The 18563-nt window shown below is 44.0% G+C and overlaps 1 protein-coding gene across 8 annotated transcripts in view; it reads right to left on the bottom strand.

The window, feature by feature from the left end:
• The window catches only part of STARD13 (StAR related lipid transfer domain containing 13), a 491362-nt gene that overhangs the window by 28851 nt on the left and 443948 nt on the right, over window positions 1-18563 (bottom strand). For all 8 annotated transcript variants that reach the window (XM_073341692.2, XM_078852676.1, XM_078852678.1 and 5 more), the window contains 2 exons: window positions 7963-8026; window positions 521-1905 (listed from right to left, as the gene is read on the bottom strand). In XM_073341692.2, the coding sequence (XP_073197793.1) occupies window positions 521-1905; window positions 7963-8026 (1449 nt within the window). The remainder of the gene's footprint in view (window positions 1-520; window positions 1906-7962; window positions 8027-18563) is intronic.

Here is an 18563-nt window from a genome sequence, read left to right on the forward strand (position 1 = left end):
AGGGTGGTCCAGCCTTACATTTCCATTAACAAATACATTGGGTGTTAACCAACTAGGACGGGCTTTGGGGTAAACTGTAAATTCTACATAAGAGCACAGGGCCACTTTTTCAAAGCGGACTCTAATTTTGTGCATGAAAATTTGGTGCCTGCCTCTGTTTGCACAAACTGATGGGCACATTTTAGAGGCCAGTTTGAATATACATCCCATTGTGAATATGACACCATGTTTTTTTAACTAAAATACATTGTGGAAGAAAGTGTGCACTGTAGTTTGCTCTATTACGATGACTCTGCACCTTTTTCATACCAGGGCCCCCTTCTCCTAGAAGTCACCTTTTTATCTAGCTGGGTCCCCCCTCCCAATTTAGCAATATGGGCAAGGAAGGGTGATCATGACCCTTTGACACCTGTTCACAATGCTCAGATAGTGTGCCCCTGCTTTATTATATCGTTTTTCACAACCTATCCCATTAATAATGAAAAACAGAAGGAATTATTTAAGGAATTATGCTACCAACCTGTTTGGTCTGGTGAGAGATGCCCCTACACCAGAGTCTCTCCTGTCCCTAATACCAGTGGTTTCTGATTCATTGAGAGATGTTCCATCTCTGTCCATATCACTGGGTGTAGTACGACCATCAGAAACAGAGTTCCCCTCAAAGTCTAATGTGATTTGGGTGGGTGACTGGAATGGCAGCGATGCAGATTCCCCAATCAATAAATCATTGCTTTGCAGCTCTGGCTGTAAATCCTTTGACCAGTGGTTTACAACCTCTTTAAGTCCATTGACATGCTGCAAAATGTCATCTAAATGAGGAAAAAGGTCATCTTTTTCCAAGTCCAAAAGGTCTCCAGTGCTGGCGTACAAGTGGGAACCTGGCACGTTGTCATAAATACTAACTCTACTTTCTTTAGGACAGCAAGCCATGAGTCTGGGCTCTTTAGGAGTAGAGCACTTCTGTTTGCCCAAAGAGATGCTGCCTGTCCTCCAGTTTACACTATTACTGTTGTCAGTAGGTGAGAGACTTTCAATGGAAAGTGCCTTTGGAAAAGTTCCAGGTTTGTGGTCCTTGGGAATATGCACAACCAGGTTCTCTTGGGAGTGAAATTCATTTTTACAGTTTTCGTCTACTTGTCTCAGGGCTGTTCCAGCAAGAACATCCAGGTCCTCCAGGTACATACCACCTCGCTTGTTTGTTTCATAACACTTGCGTTCCTTAAAACATGGCGTGCTCATGCCACTGCTGCTGTTTTCTGACTGACTACTGTCACTGCTGGACTTGGCAGAAAAGGAAAGTCCTCTTTTGGCTGCATCTTGGGTTAAGTTTTGGAGGTCTCCATTCACTATCTGCATATAGTGCATGTCCTTTAAGGATTTTGGCTCATGTTGAAGAATAGGTCCGCTTATCTCTAAGACACCCTTTAGTTTTCCGTGTGCACCTCTAGGCTTTAGCGTCTCCATGCGCTTTAGAAAGGTCTTGGCTCTCGTTCGTGTTGGTTTCTCATTCTTAAGGTTACAGGAGTAATCTGTGATCTCCTTTGGAATCTCGGAGAGGGTACAGCTGATGGGAGTGGTGTAACGTGTAAGTGTGTTTTCTAGACTATGCTGTCCTGAGCAGTCACATATCTCCCTGATAGTACTGTTGATACCAGACTGATGCCGACTGTCACTTCCCCCACTGCTCTCGCTGTGAATAGACGAGACCTCAGGCTCACTTAGATCAGTAAGGACGCTCTCACTGCTAGGGGTGTTTTTCATTTTAATGTCCCCTGAAGACTCATGTCTATCTGATCGGTGAAGGAAAGTGTCAATGTCGTCCACTCGAGACCATCTTCTGCTTGTCCTTTGGAAAGTCCATTTATTACTGATGGCACAGAAGTCTTCTTCATCTGAGTCTTCACTCTGGAAAACAGCATGTTACACTTTGTTCAACACTGCACTTTTTTTCCTTTTCTGATTACATTGTAACAAATATGAATCCTCTGCTCATACAGTGAAAGCCATAGATGGCAACTTGGCTCTAGAAGACTGCAGTCTGTTCTTAGCATAATGGATATCATCAGCTCTTTTACTGCAGCCTTTCTCATTCCAGAGCAAAGACTCTGCAATTAACATGCTACCATAGAAGGAATAAGGCCCTGTTCCTGCCTTATAGAGCTCACGAATGGACTATGTGCCCATGCAGGGCCTGTTGACTTCAGCAGGGCTTTGAGCAGGCACAAGCAGTCTGCCTGCGCTCTGCGCAATGCAGGATTGCGGCCTAAGCAGTTTTTTAAGAATACGGGGGCAGGGGAGGGGCTTCCTCACAGCAGTGTTGGCTGGACAAATACATTAAAGATTATGAGGTTATGAGATGCTACAGTAATAGGGCCATGTGCATACCTCAAGCAAACTATCCCCCCATCATATTTTGTTTTGCTGTGAGAAGTAAACAGATATTTGCAATGGCAGCAGGAAAACCTAGTTAATCATCTGAATTAACCTGTAGGAAGATTAAGTCTTCAGTTAAATTTGTTCATTTATACACACATACCCTCTAGACAAAAACAAATATTTAGAGATAAAATACCAAGCACGATAAACTATGGCAACAATGTAGTAACCGAATAAAATAAAATAAAAATCATTAAAATAAAAAGATGCAAAGGTCAATATGAGATTCTGCTACTCAGTTGTCCCAGACAAAACTCATACACTGTCAGCATGGGCCATGCAGTTTTTTGTTTAGCTCACTACTCACTAAGCCAAAGCCCACTAAAGTCAATTAGCATCTTTCTATTGACTTTGAACCAGTCCCATACCAAGCTATTCCTGTACAGTTGTTTTAAAGTAGAACAAACTAACTTCACCTATATGACATCGAAACAGTCGTCTTATACTCCCTCATTCCTGGAAGCAGCAGTAAGGCAGTAAAATATAACAGGCTGTCAGACTAAAACAAGGCATAAACTAAAAAGACTATTTTGGGATTGGAAAATTCTCATTTTAAAAATCTATTCTTAGCAGTATTTTTATATGCCATTCTGATAGTAAAGTTGTATTATCTCCCATCTAGAACCTGGCTGCTTAATCTAGTTAGAAAATGTAAAATAATTTGTAAAATACATCTTAAATAAAACTGAAGTTTGAAAGATGTGCATTGTGATGTAATCAGTAAAGTGGCAGATCGCCCTAAAGCCATATTGTTGTTGTAAGCTTTTGCTAGGCCATCACTTAAAGCTTGACACATCAATTTTAGATCTTGTCCAAACTGTAAAATAAAATAAAGCTGCTAAACCAGAAAAGCTGGTTTGATTCATTTCTATATTATGTATAACAAGTAGCATTTCTTCTACAGCTGACATGAGTTCACAGGAGTAAATGCCTAAGTTCTGCAGCTAGGGACAACAAACAATTAAGCAGCTGGAGAAGCACTAGAAAAAGAGCTAGAAACCGCTGGTCCTGTTTTGGTCATCTTTTCTGCAGGAAAAGGGACGGACTGTTTGACAGCTATGCCTTCTGGTTCTGTGTGACAGTTGTTACTGAAGGGGGAATTCATGGGGAGGAGGACTGAAAACAAGTGAGGCACTTATAAAATCCACATATTATGGCCTTACTAGGGCCACAACGGGAATATTTAAAAAAAACATTAGGGTAGATATTTTAAATATTTTAACCATTATTTTATAAGAACATAAGAACGGCCATACTGAGTCAGACCAAAGGTCCATCTAGCCCAGTATCCTGTCTTCCAACAGTGGCCGATGCCAGGTGCCCCAGCGGGAATGAACAGAACAGGTAACCATCAAGTGATCCATCCCCTATTCCCAGTGTTACGCCGACAGACCCCGGCCGTTGGCATTGAACCTGGGACCTCTGGAGCTACAAGCCATATGTCTCTTAGCTAAGGCTATAGCAGATTCATTTACCTCTAAGTGGTCTCGGTGCCACTAGAGCGGACAGACCACACCCAGGAGGTGTGTGGGTTACACTAGCTTCTGGCAAACAGAGGCTAGAGACACCATCTCTGCCCATACTGGCTAATAGCCATTCATGGACCTATCCTTCATGAATTTATCTAGTTCTTTTTTGAACCCTGTTATAGTCTTGGCCTTCACAACATCCTCTGGCAAAGAGTTCCACGGGTTGACTGTGCGTTGCGTGAAGAAATACTTCCTTTTGTTTGTTTTAAACCTGCTGTCTTTAGTGACCCCTAGTTCTTGTGTTATGAGAAGAAGTAAATAACACTTCCTTATCTACTTTCTCCATACTAGTCATGATTTTATAGACCTCTATCATATCCCCCCCTTAGTTGTCTCTTTTCCAAGCTGAAAAGTCCCAAACTTATTAATCTCTCCTCACATGGAAGCCGTTCCATACCCCTAATAATTTTTGTTGCCCTTTTCTGAACTTTTTCCAATTCCAATAGATCTTTTTTGAGGTGGGATGACCACATCTGCACGCAGTATTCAAGATGTGGGCATACCATGGATTTATACAGAAGCAGTATCATATTTTCTGTCTTATTATCTATCCCTTTTTTGATGATTCCCAACATTCTGTTAGCTTTTTTGACTATCGCTGCACATTGAGTGATGTTTTCAGAGAACTATCCACAATGACTCCAAGATCTCTTTCTTGAGTGGTAACAGCTAATTTAGATCCCATCATTTTATATGTATAGTTGGGATTATGTTTTCCAGTGTGCATTACTTTGTATCTGTCAACACTGAATTTCATCTCCCATTATAAAGCAGTCCACTGCCTAGATGCTGAGGGCCCTCTACCACACAATAATAAAATGGTAAGCTACACTGCAAACATAATAAAAGACATTGGGGCAGATCCTCGGCTGGTAAAAATTGTGAGAACTCCATTGAAGTCATTGGAGCTATGACAATTTACACCAGATGAGGGTCTAGTCCCTTTGTCTTAAAACCCAAAGAAATAAAGCTAAAGTGGTGGAAACAATGCGCAAGAGAATTAAGGGAGATGGGGACTGTAACAGGAAAGGGCAGTAAATATGAAGCCAACAATGTTTCTACCTAAAATATCCTTTGGAGGACAAAAAGCTTAAAGATACTTTTAAACAGTGGCTAGAGATGAACAATGAACATGAACAGTGGTGGAGAATGAATTCCACATCCCACTACAACAGAGCCAGGATTACTTGCTAACTAGAGCTGGCTGGGAAATGGATTCTTCTTCCCGGAACTTTGCAATGAAAATGAGAAAAAGTTTTGTCGTGTTGAAATTTTCTATGGAAAATTGTCAACTTTCCTTGAAAAATCAAAACCACAAAAATTTTGATTCTGTAATGTCACCTTGGTTCCTCATGAGAGGTTCCTGCAGAAGGCAGCTAATCCAAAGGCTAATTTTTATCTGTCCAAATCACTTAAGGGAATATTTTCAGCACAATATACGAAGATTTATCTGTGCAAATCTCACTGAAGTTAATGGAAACTGAATTACTAAATCCCCCACATAGCATATGTATCTCTTCGAGTGATGTGTGGTTGGGTGGGTGGAGGCGGGGAGAGTGAGTGGAACAAGCTTTCACCCAGATTAGCTTTCCCGATAATGCTGTTTGGCAGCTTGCTTAGCTGTGTTTTCATGAATCTGTCAAGCAGCTGCAGACTAGAACTGTGCAAAACGTTCATGTTGAACCTCAGAACCGGGTAATAGTAGGCTGCTTTTGTGTTCCAGTAAGACAGCTTATTGTAAAGGCTATTTGTACAGACAGCATTTAGACCACAGGAACATTTCCCAGATCTGTCGTCGTTGTGTGGAGACTCAATTATAAGCTCTTCCACGCATTCTTATTGTCCAGTCTCTCCGTCCCCAGTTTCCCACCCAGGCCCCAATATTACTTTGACTTCTAGTCCTCCTCCCCACCCCTCACATTTCTTTGTTCCCACAATTTCCTCTGCTCCAGTCATCCTGCATGCCTGCTGGCCCAACTCTCATTCCCTGCCCCTCCACATTCTCCTGTTCTCTCATCCTCTCTTGCCTCAGACACCTATGGGGGAACGAGTTTACATTGAGTGTTGGTTGTCTAGCTTCTGTTGCGCTGAAATGGTGGCTAAGTTTACAAGGGCACTTCCACTTGTCAAGGCTGTAGGGAAATAGTGGCCATGCTAAATAAGGGAAGCCTGTGAGTTCAGTTCCATTCAGAACAATGGGAGATGGTGGCTATCTTCAGTAACAACAAAGATAGTGAGAAAATCATTGTCTCTTCCTGACATAAAGAGCAACTTTAAAAAAAAAAAGCCAACCCCCACCCCCAAACCACCACCTAAAATCATGGGGTTTGCAATAATATCACAAGAGTGGCGGTCTCTGCCTCTGAAGAGGCAAGGTTGTGGGGGTGGGGAAGGAGAAGGGCCAGTTGTCCACTCACCAAAGACCCCAAGAAGTGATAGGGGTCAGTTGGCCACTCCTTGAATGTTTTAGGATGAGAGGAGAGAGGTGGGAATTTTAAGTTAACCAAAAAATGACGACAGAAGGCATCTGCACTGAACCTGGCAGGTTTGGCACAGCGACGAACTGCATCTACACAGATTTTGGTGGTGCAGAAACCCCTACACCCCCTGTGAATAGAACCCTAAATTGCCAATCTCCACTTTCCCTTTTGCTGATCTGGAATGGATGCAGGGAAAAAGGCAGGAAGTAACATTGCAACAATTTTTAAATAGCATAGCCAGTGTTCATCCATGTTTTGTTTTTTCTATTCCCTCTCTTGTTTAAGCTGCAATGTCTTTGATAAAAATAAGAAAAATGAAACCACCTGAAGCAGCGAAATGGTGCAATGGGCTTAGTACATTAGGTTTTCACCAATGGAGACTTGGGTGTGTATTTCAACACTAAAATGAATTTGGATGAGCTGAGTCTCTTCCTATAGCACACATTTGTCCACATCATAAAGCCGCCACACTGTTTGGTGGACTGGCACTCTCTGTTCTAGAGAGACCAGAACAGGGATTTAACATGAAGGTTACATACACTTATCAAAGGCAGGAAAACCCCTGCAAGTTTGAAGTTGGAAAAAAGGATGGGACCTCACTGGCGTATACACAGTTTGGAAGAGAATGGCCAGAAAGGATGGTGGACAGGCTGTTTGATGAATGTCGCACACAAGAACAATCTGGTATGAATAGAAGGTAAGAAAATGTCCGGACAGCTTCTGTCTGAATTCCTTTGCACAGACAGCAGGATAGAAAGAGATTAAACTGCCAGTGGTATCAAGAGGAGCACCTCATATGGGCAGTTTTCGAAAGTGTTAGACAAACACTCTGAGGGGAAAAAGTGATATATAGCGATATCTCTCAGAACCAATGATTTCCATCATATGGTGTTGCTTATAAAGTACCCCTGCGCCAATGTCATGAGTAAATTAAAAAGCTCAACTGTTATGCTGGAGCCATCACAATTTTTTAAAAATCAATAAGCATTTTTTGCATTCCTTATCGAAACCCTTTGAGCCTTAAATATTGCCTGTGTTATACAAAGAGGTTGTAAGTACGGCATGGTTTATTTTCATATTGTTAACTGGTAGTAAGTCAGCATGAGAAATAAGGAAAGCTATTGTTTATACAGAAGCTTCCATTTTTTCCTGGAAGGATTTTCCATTATGTGATCACATGATATGGGCAAATGTGACAACACATTATAATACCAAGGCATAATTCCCTTTTCCCCTTGACTGGAATTGAACATATATAATATTTAAATTACTGCTTGTGTCCATGTAAGTCTTTTAACACTGACCCTGCTGTACTATTCACAGCTATTTATTTTTAATTCATATTTAAAGGCCCTGATCAGGAAACCATCCCTATTCAGGATAGCACTTAAAAACATGCTTAGAGTTAAACATGCTTAACTTAAACTTAAGTGCTTTCCTGATTTGGGGCCTGATTGCAGGAGCTCTCATTACAATGGTAAGAACAAAGCCCAGAGGTTTTCATAATGTTTACTTGCCTTTTTCCTTTGGAAGTTCACATCGAGTTTCATTGAGGCACACTTGTTCAATGTGTTCAGTCGTCTAGAGGTAAAGAAAAATCCAAAGATTAGCATCCCACTAATTCAAGGGCATGACTTCTCATGATTTCAAAAGATCCTCTCACCTGCTTGTGGGGTTGTAACTTTACACAGCAGGATTCACTACACTTATTTCACTCCATGCTACAGACTTGTGAATCAGAAGGGCATGTCACCGCTGTCACTACCTAATGCCTAGCTCTTTATCCACACACCACAAAACACTTTATAAAGGCTATAAAGATCATTAAACCCATTTTACAGCTGGCTTAAATGAGGCACAGAGTGAAAATGTGACTTGCCCACTGTGTGTGTAATGTTATCATTCTAAAACCCCTAACGAATGTTATGAGATCCCAAAGGATGTATTAGAACCACAAAAAGTGCATTTAAGATTTGATTCCTCACTTTAGGCATTTAGGGCTAGATCCACAAAGGGGACTTAGAGTGAGAATTGCAAAGCCTAACTTTTAGGCACCCTGCCACCTAGAAGAATACTCAATTCTGAGCTAGGCTCCCAGGCTCCCTATACACTGCATAGGAGAGTTAGTTGCTTAAGAATGGGATTCACAACAGCCAGCATGCTGAGTGGGGAGCCACCTAAGCCTTGCCCCTTAAAGGATGTTTGGCACCTAAAAGAAGGTGCCTCCCTCTGCTTGGGATTCACAGCTGTGAACCCTCTCCTGGAGTTAAGCACCTATGCCAGGTCTGTCCTTTCTTGGAAAAATTGAGGGAGGAGGAGGAGCTGTCACCATGCCCCACTTATACTCACTAGCCTAGCACTTAGAGTCTATCTAAATAAAGTTGCTATGGCGTTATTATCACTTCAAAATGGAATAAGCCAGTACACTCCTGCAAAATCAGCTCATCTCTCTGTGTGGCTGAACCAGGTAGCTCACTGAGAGACTCAAGTTTTTAGAGGTGAACTCCTGACCTGATATTCAGCGCTACTGAGAATGTGCAATTCTCTCTGAAATTGCTCAGCACCTCAATCAAGTCATCAATCTTTAACTCCAGAAGTCAGCAAGAGAATGGGCACTGGAGAGGTATCTGCTGAAAAGCCGAGGGACAGCATAAGCTTTGTGTCTCCACACACCTCAAGAGGTGATTTTGCCAGCAACTTTCTAAATACTTTAAAAAGGAGCCCTATGCTCATCAGCTATTTGCAACTGATGGAGAGGAGAAATTGGAGTAGAAAGAGGAAACATTCCAGATTCAAGGGGCAAAGTCTTTCCTTGCCATCAGTACAATGTGATATGCACTTGAAGAACAAATGAGCAAATAATTATACATGGGAGAAGGGGAAGTAGGATCCTACAGACAGTGGCTTATATTCAGGTACCCCACTGAATTCTATGGAATTGCTCAGGTCTAACCAAAGGCACAATTTGTCTCAATATTTTAAAAGGGGCCTCCAGCTCCCTTGTGGAAAGATACTGAAATCATTTGGTCAAACAAACAATGAAAACAAAAGCAATTCGTTTTTCACTGACCCTATCAGAACACAAGGATTATTTCAGTACTGAAGCGGAAGAGTTGATCTCATTACTTAGCTGGACTGGAGACAGAGAAAGCTACAGTATTATCATGACTGCTTTCTGAACCCACTCCATCAAAACACAGAACTACCTTCTAATAGGAACCAGGAATTCAACCCCTGCTTTTAGATTTAGCCATCTATAAAATAATGACATGCTTTCTGGGGTTCTTCCAATATGGTGAAAAGATTCTGCTGGTGAAATTAGAGGACCAATTATCAGATTTATTAGTTTTCCTGTTACTGGCATCTGAAATTAAATCCAGTCTGTTTGAACTTCTCACACGCTGTTGATGTGCCAATGGCAGCAGACAGCTTTCCCCATCTGCTTATATCCGTTATGTGAATGATAACCAAACCTTCACAGAAACAAAAGGCTCTGACGACAAAAAGACTGTCACTGATGTCCTGATCAAAGAGATAGAGGCCACTGAAATGCTACCTACACTTTCATGTCACTGCCTCAAGTCATTGGAGAGGGCTGTATATTTAGAACTTTAACAAAACATGACATCTGAGCTTGAAGGAAAGACAGTAAAATCCATGCCAAATAAACAATCCAGAGTTTAGCTCAGGATGGTTGGGCTTTTAAAAAATATTTATCAAAACACTTGTCAGGAAAGCTGCACAGAATTTGGGGAAAGCTTGCAAATCATACTATAAAAACAGCAACACTGACGTCAGTTTAATGTGTCCTTCACAGCACAATGGCAGCGCAATTTGAATCATCAACGTCATATGTCTCTGATACAGTACCTACGCATTCAATATTTGTTGTTCCTGTCTTTTATACTGTAAGCTCTTCAGACTCAGGAACTGTCTTCCTTTTGTGACATGCACAGCACCAAACAGTGATTAATAAATAAATAACAATATCGTACAGCAGAAGCCGTGTAATTGGAAGCCCAGTGGGTGGCCTATTGTCCCACTTAAACAGCCTTCCAGATTATCCTCAGACATCCTTAAAGTGGCTTGGAACTGTATTAACTCCATTTGGGTCTGGGCTGCAGCTGCTCAGTAGCAGCTGCAGGGGAACCCAGCCAATGGCATACCAAGGTCACGCAGAAGCTATGCTGCCAGGAGGCACTAAGTGCAATTGAATAGCATGGAGGGGTCAGCCACCTATGCCCCTGCAGATCTGGGGCACCCTTTACTGTGACACCTTTATCTCCAAGATACATGGGTTTGAGAGAACTCAGTCCCCCAAACTCTTGTGACTTCTCAAGGGGACGATCTGCAGGAAACTTTGCCAGCAGCCTAGCCTCCTATTATAAGAATTATGGGTTAGTCTATGGGAGGAGGACAGCTGATCCTGTGTTAGGAGACTCTGCATAGGAGCCAAGGACTGAACACTGAGGACACTGTGCTGCTGTAGCACGTTTGGTGAAAACATGCTAGGCCGATGGGAGAGCGCTCTCCTGTCGGCATAATTACTCCAAATCCTTGAGAGGCGGAAGCTATGCCGGTGGGAGAGCGGTGCGGATGGTGCTTAGGTCAGTGTAACTTGCATTGCTCAGGGGGTGGCTTTTTCACAGCCCTGAGGGACTTAAGTTACACAGCTTAAGTGGTGGTACAGACCTGCCCTGAGTGAGGTTCTCCCCAGAGGTGGTGCGGGAAAGCTTGCACTGCCAAGGACCCTGCTGTACTTGTTCAATGGCTAAACACAAGATTTAGTTTTCCAGTGTTATCAATCCAGCACTTTCTAGGAGCTCTAACATAGAAGATTGAGGTATTCAGACTTTACAATATGCTGTATGTTCCTTGGGCTTGATTCAGCCCTCACTGTAATTATTAGGAGCCTGTCTATTGCCTTTAATGGGAACTGGATTGAGCTTTTTTTTCCCCAAAACCCAAGTTTTAAAAAAATCTGGAATTCTGTAATAACACCGTAGAGTATTGAGTATATAATATACATTTAAAAAATCCTCACCAGTATAATAATCTATATATAGTTCCCCTTGGAGCAATTACAAGCTATGAAATAGAGAATAACTATGTAAAGAATGAATGGCCCCAGTTGAATATATTGAATTATAATAATAAATATATAATGAATTATATATTGAATTCAAAAATATTGAATTCAATAGGGGCTGGTGAGTGCTTCACACTTTTGAAAATAAGGGCACTTATTTAGGGGCCTAAACAGTGGTCTAAGATTCAAAAATTGCACACATGTGAAAAAACTTGTTCAATATATTTGCATGAAAAACAATATGTTAAAAGAATGTTTAACATATGAACATATTCATAACATATTAACATATAAACATATGTTTATATCAAGTTGCAGTGGGGAAGGTTTAGATTGGATATTAGGAAAAACTTTTTCACTAAGAGGGTGGTGAAACACTGGAATGCGTTACCTAGGGAGGTGGTAGAATCTCCTTCCTTAGAGGTTTTTAAGGTCAGGCTTGACAAAGCCCTGGCTGGGATGATTTAGTTGGGGATTGGTCCTGCTTTGAGCAGGGGGTTGGACTAGATGACCTTCTGGGGTCCCTTCCAACCCTGATATTCTATGATTCTATGATTCTATGTTATTCAGGTTGCAAAGTCAAGCATTTAGGTGCTAGAGTGTGCAACCTAAATAATGTTCTTTTAAAGTAGTTTATTTGCACATTATTTCCTAGAGTTTTTTTAAAGGAAAAAGGTAAAAACAGAGTATTACACACAGCTGTAACAGCCTCCACCATGCCTCACAAGCAAGGTTTGAATGCTGAATTTTCACCACTGAAGTATATACTTATGCCATTTGAGCGATAGGACTAATTTCAGATGGCAGTAGCAGGAGAAATCTGTTATCTCTCACTGAGGGACTGTCCACTGGGGCCAGGTGGTGGGTCCAGGAGTTGGTTGGGGAGAGCCAGGCCCAGAACACATCAGCTGAGAGAGATCCTGCTCCACCATTGGGCCCATGGAGCCATGTGATGAGTTAGGGGGAAGGCAGGTGGAACTTGGCCTGGCTCTTTCCCTCCAACAGCTGCTCTGAAAGTTCAAACATCTTCCCAAATCAGGGTCCATTGTTGCTGCTTTGGAAGTAGGCCCAGCCACAGAACGTTCATGTTCAATTACCATTTTGGCTATCTGACAAATCTTGCCTCAGGAATGCAAATGAGAGAAAGGAAACGATGATTTCGTACCATTTATATCTCAATAACGCCTGAATAAAATTTCATGGGACGAAGAAAAGGTACTTCTCTAACCTGAGGGCTTTCCCCCTGCCAAATTTCAAAGGCATGTTGCAAACAACAGAGGTATTAGACTAGCTCAAAAAGAAAACCACTAGAATTTATAAAATGTGAAGTGTTAGGCTTTCTGACTAGAGGTTGCTACTAGCTACCCTATAAGAGAAGTGCTTTCTTTGTGGTGTCTCTCATATTCTCTTTTACACTATATTATAACACAAAAAACATTGTTAAAATAAGGTTAAAGGGCTGACTTCTGTCCACAAAAGCTGAGAAATTCAGAGCCTAAGCTTGAGCGGTAAAAGTCTGTTGGAGAGGGTTCAGAGTTCAAACTCTGCTCATTTTAAAGCGCTGTTCTGATAATTCAGCTTCAAAGTTACACTGCAAATGAAAAATCTATGTAGTTGAGTTAAATACCTCACTAATCAGTCTAAAGGTTTGGTCATGCATTCTTTTGAAGTCAGTGGGAGTTTTGGGTGTCTAAGGAATGTGAGATTGGGCCCTATGAGGGACATTCAGCACATACAAATAATAGTTGACTTTTTTGTTTTCCAGCTTTTTCCTACATGACACCCCAGCATGCATCTTGTAGTAATGCCCCAGCCATCGCACACCACTGAGAGGGTCTGGAGCTTGCCTACGGTGGTCAGATAAGCTATGGGGGGGTTAGAGTATATTGCATAGTTTTGAAAAATGTGATTAGATAGCTAATAAAATACAGATGCTTGTAAGTATGTGACTTGCCAGCACAATTTGTTGTTCCCGTTGAGCACACTCATTCATATGGGCCACCGAATACGGGGAAGTAAAAACTGACCCTTCCCCTGTCCCTCAGAGGTCCCACTAGGTCAGTATAACAATTAAAATATTGATAGTAATGATCTCTTGTTGGGTATGAGGCCTCTCCGTTTGGAGAAATTAAGTACAGCTATGGGCCAGCAAGGTTCCGTTTGCCCGAATTTAACACAGAAACTTGTCAGAAATGTGTGTCTATGTATGGACCATGGGACATAAATATTGACAGCCAGATGCACCCAACGGCTCTCAACTAAGAACTGATCATATTACAATGAATATCTGGGATCTGAAAAGATATCCTTCCAAACAATTTAACCTTTGACAGAATAATGGTTCTGCCCCTGCCTGTATGGTAGATACAGTGTTACTCTCCCATACAACTATGGATTAGACCAGTGGTGCCCAAACTTTTTCTGTCGCTCCCCTCTCCTTACCAGTAATGGAATATGTCTGCCCCCCTCCCCCCGTTACGCACAGCGAAGGCTTCCACAGCAGAGGGGCTTGGGCTGAAGGTGGAGCTGGGGGCAGAACTGGGGATGGGGAAGGAGTTGGGGCTAGAGATGGAGATGGAGAGGGAATGAGGGTGGAGCTGGGCTAGGACGGAGCAGCGGGTGGAGTGGACCTGGGGCTGGAGGCAGAGCTGGGGGCAGAGTGGACCTGGGGCTGGAGGCAGAGCTGGGGGCAGAGTGGACCTGGGGCTGGAGGCAGAGCAGGGGGCGGAGTGGAGCTGGGGCTGGAGGCAGAGCTGGGGGCAGAGTGGAGCTGGGGCTGGAGGCGGAGCTGGGCTGGGGGCAGAGCAGGGGATGGAGTGGAGCTGCGCCTGGGGATGAGTTGGTCTGGGGGAAGAGTGGGGCTGGGTGGCACTCCCACCCCGTCTCCCCATGGGGTCTGGCCTGGGCCCCACTGCGCAGCCCCTGAATGTTCCTCTGTGCCCCCATAGAGGGGCATGCCCCACAGTTTGGGGACCACTGGATAAAAACAAACAACAAACAAAAAATAAACAAAAAACCCTGTGAAAAAACAGGTGGGTTTTTTATTTTCTGGTTAAAATAATATACAGAGCATGATTAAAACCATAACCTTTAAATATAACCATGTGGTGCAGGCCTTGGACTATACCAGAGTCCAGAACACAGCCCAACGTTATGGTGGATCGACGACACACCTCGCCAGCTGCTACCTTATTCTCCAGAATCTCATCTTCCATTTCAAAAAAGGTCTCTAACTGTTCCGGTTGCAAACAAATCCTCAAAAATATGAGCAGGGTGTGACCTCTGCATGGATATTTTTGTGAGTCTGCACAGAGCTCGGAACAGCAGCTCTGTAAATGAACTGCCTCATTCATCTCAGTGAGGTGTTAACTCAAACGCCCAATGATCATAATTTAAATGTCAGCACTGTTAACTATTTCATTCCTCATGTAAGAAAGGAGAGGCAGGGTCATATACCTGCATAATTTACTGTGAGTGAGGCCATGTTTTGGTGCCACAAATAGGTGGCATTTGGGTGATACCACCACCACTTTGTTTCTCCCATCAATCAAGAATGAACCTAGATATAGGAGCCTGGAAGACTCCATGGGCACATTCAAGCCCCTCTGATGGAGAGCCAAGCTCAAGGAGCCCAATGGAGCTCAGAGAGCAGCACAGTCTTATGCTGAAAATCTATGTAATCTACTGCGAGCAGCATCTCATTTTGGTGACTCTCATGAGCAGAGCTTATTTTGTGGGTGGAGTAGACAAGCACCACTAACCTTTCCCCCCAGATTTGACCCCGGATTATACTGAAACATGCCTTCCTTCATGCCAAACTGGAGTAGTGGGCTTGATTTATGTGTGTTTGTGGGTGGACAGAGGCAGGGTTCAATAGGGAGTGGAAGGAGAAATCCTTTCTACCAGGCTCTGGAACAGCAGGGGTGCTGGTCTGCAGCCGCTCACACTCCCCTGCACTATGGAGAATAGGATTCACAGAGAGTGCACCCACACGCGAGCTGGGATCTAATTTCTAGCTCTGACAGACATACACACACTAGCTTTGACTGAGCTAGAGCACTAAAAAGAGAAGAGAAGTGTAGCTGTGGTGGCATGAGCAGTGTGATGAGTGAGCTGCCTGTGTAAATACCTCGGTTTCCAGGCAGGATTGTACTCAGGGTGGCTGGCCCTTCCTACTGCCTGTGCCGCTGCAGTTACTCTTCTGTTTCTAGCCTGCCAGTGCCTGTACGTCTACCCGAGATGGATATTCCATCCCCAGCTCGAGTGTAGATGTATCTTGAGGGACCTCATCCACTGGCTTCTCCCAAAGCCTGCTCTGAAGTCCCCTGCCGCAGACTCATCAGTCCTTGCATGCATATCACCCCATGTGCAGTGGGTTTAAGATGTCTGGAACCAAGAATCACTTCCAGGCTTAATGTGATACTGAAATTATGAAAGCTGCAGTTTCATGTAGTGGACCCTGCCTTATTATGGGCCTGATGCTCCCTTGTACCCACCCAGCTGGAGAGAAGCAGAACCCAGGCCAAATGGAGCACAGGAGAAGGAAAAGGGGAGCAGTCAGTGCCTTTGCAGTGTCATTTCCCTGCCCCACCCAAAGTCCTTTTCCAGGACTGCCACAAGATAGGTGCTCCGCAGCAGGTGAGGGATTAGGGTGGGGCACAGCAGAAGCTGTGTGTGGTACACTCCCTACAGGCAAAGAACAAAAAGCGACACAAACAGAAACACATTAACTCTCTGGCAAGGGTGGAGCTGTGAGCATCTGCAACTGGGTGTTTATACAGCACCTAACGTAACCCACACACCTCATGGGAGCTATCCCAGAGTGCTCCATTGTGACCGCTCTGAACAGCACTCTCAACTCAGATGCACTGGCCAGGTAGACAGGAAAAGGCCCATGAACTTTTGAATTTCAACTTCCTGTTTGGCCAGCATGGCAAGCTGCAGGTGACCATGCAGAGCTCATCAGCAGAGGTGACCATGATGGAGTCCCAGAATCGCAAGAGCTCCAGCATGGACTGAATGGGAGGTACGGGATCTGACCGCTGTATGGGGAGAGGAATCCATGCTATCAGCATTCCGTTCCAGTTTTCGAAATGCCAAAACATTTGTCAAAATCTCCAAGGGCTTGAAGGACAGAGGCCATAACAGGGACCCGAAGCAGTGCCATGTGAAACTTAAGGAGCTGAGGCAAGCTTACCAGAAAACCAGAGAGGAAAACAGCCGTTCCGGGTCCGAGCCCCAAACATGCCGCTTCTATGATGAGCTGCATGCCATTTTAGGGAGTTCAGCCACCACTACCCCAGCCGTGTTGTTTGACTCCTTCAATGGAGATGAAGGCAACACGGAAGCAGGTTCTGGGGACGAGGAAGATGATGATGATGAGGTTGTAGATAGCTCACAGCAAGCAAACGGAGAAACCGGTTTTCCTGACAGCCAGGAACTGTTTCTCACCCTGGACCTGGAGCCAGTACTCCCCGAACCCACCCAAGGCTGCCTCCTGGACCTGCCAGGCGGAGAAGGGACCTCTGGTGAGTATACCTTTTAAAATACTATACATGGTTTAAAAGCAAGCATGTTTAATGATTAATTTGTCCTGGCATTCGCGGTCAGTACAACTACTGGAAAAGTCTGTTAACGTGTCTGGGATGGAGCGGAAATCCTACAGGGACATCTCCATAAAGCTCTCCTGGATGTACTCCCAAACCTTTGCAAAAGGTTTCTGGGGAGGGCAGCCTTAGTCCATCCACCATGGTAGGGCACTTTACCATTCCAGGTCAGTAGCACGTATTCGGGAATCATTGTAGAACAAAACATTGCAGTGTATGTTTGCTGGCGTTCAAACAACATCCGTTCTTTATCTCTCTGTATTATCCTCAGGAGAGTGATATCATTCATGGTCACCTGGTTGAAATAGGATGCTTTTCTTAAGGGGACATTCAGAGGTGCCCGTTCCTGCTGGGCTGTTTGCCTGTGGCTGAACAGAAATGTTCCCTGCTGTTAGCCACGGGGAGGGGGAAGGAGGGAGGGGCTAGCCACACGGTGGGGGGAGGCAAAATGCGACCTTGGAATGAAAGCACACGTGCTATGTATGTAATGTTAACAGCACGGTTTACCATGAAAGAGTGTACCCATTGTTCTATAAAATGTGTCTTTTTAAATACCACTGTCCCTTTTTTTGTCTCCACCAGCTACATGTGTTTCAAGGATCACAGGATCTTCTCCTTCCCAGAGGCTAGCAAAGATTAGAAGGCGAAAAAAACGCACTCGTGATGAAAATTTCTCTGAGCTCATGCTGTCCTCCCACACTGACAGAGCACAGATGAATGCGTGGAGGCAGACAATGTCAGAGTGCAGGAAAGCACAAAATGACTGGGAGGAGAGGTGGCGGACTGAAGAGAGTAAGTGGCGGGCTGAAGAGAGGGCTGAAGCTGAAAGGTGGCGGCAGCGTGATGAGAGGAGGCAGGATTCAATGCTGAGGCTGCTGGAGGATCAAACTAATATGCTTCAGTGTATGGTTGAGCTGCAGGAAAGGCAGCAGGAGCACAGACTGCCGCTACAGCCCCTGAGTAACCAACCGCCCTCCTCCCCAAGTTCCATAACCTCCTCACCCAGACGCCCAAGAACGTGTTGTGGGGGCCTCCAGCCACTCCACCCCAGAGGATTGCCCAAGCAACAGAAGGCTGGCATTCAAAAAGTTTTAAAGTTTTAAACTTTTAAAGTGCTGTGTGGCCTTGTCCTTCCCTCCTCTACCACCCCTCCCGGTGCTTCTCTCCTCCACCACCCCTCCTGGGCTACCTTGGTAGTTATCCCCCTATTTGTGTGATAAATTAATAAGGAATGCATGAATGTGAAGCAACAATGACTTTATTGCCTCTGCAAGCGGTGATCAAAGGGAGGAGAGGAGGGTGGTTAGGGTACAGGGAAATAGAGTGAACCAAGGAGCGGGGGGCTTCATCAAGGAGAAACAAACAGAACTTTCACACCGTAGCCTGGCCAGTCATGAAACTGGTCTTCAAAGCTTCTCTGATG

Source organism: Lepidochelys kempii, chromosome 1 (assembly GCF_965140285.1).
Source record: "Lepidochelys kempii isolate rLepKem1 chromosome 1, rLepKem1.hap1, whole genome shotgun sequence".
Lineage (NCBI taxonomy): Eukaryota > Metazoa > Chordata > Testudines > Cheloniidae > Lepidochelys > Lepidochelys kempii.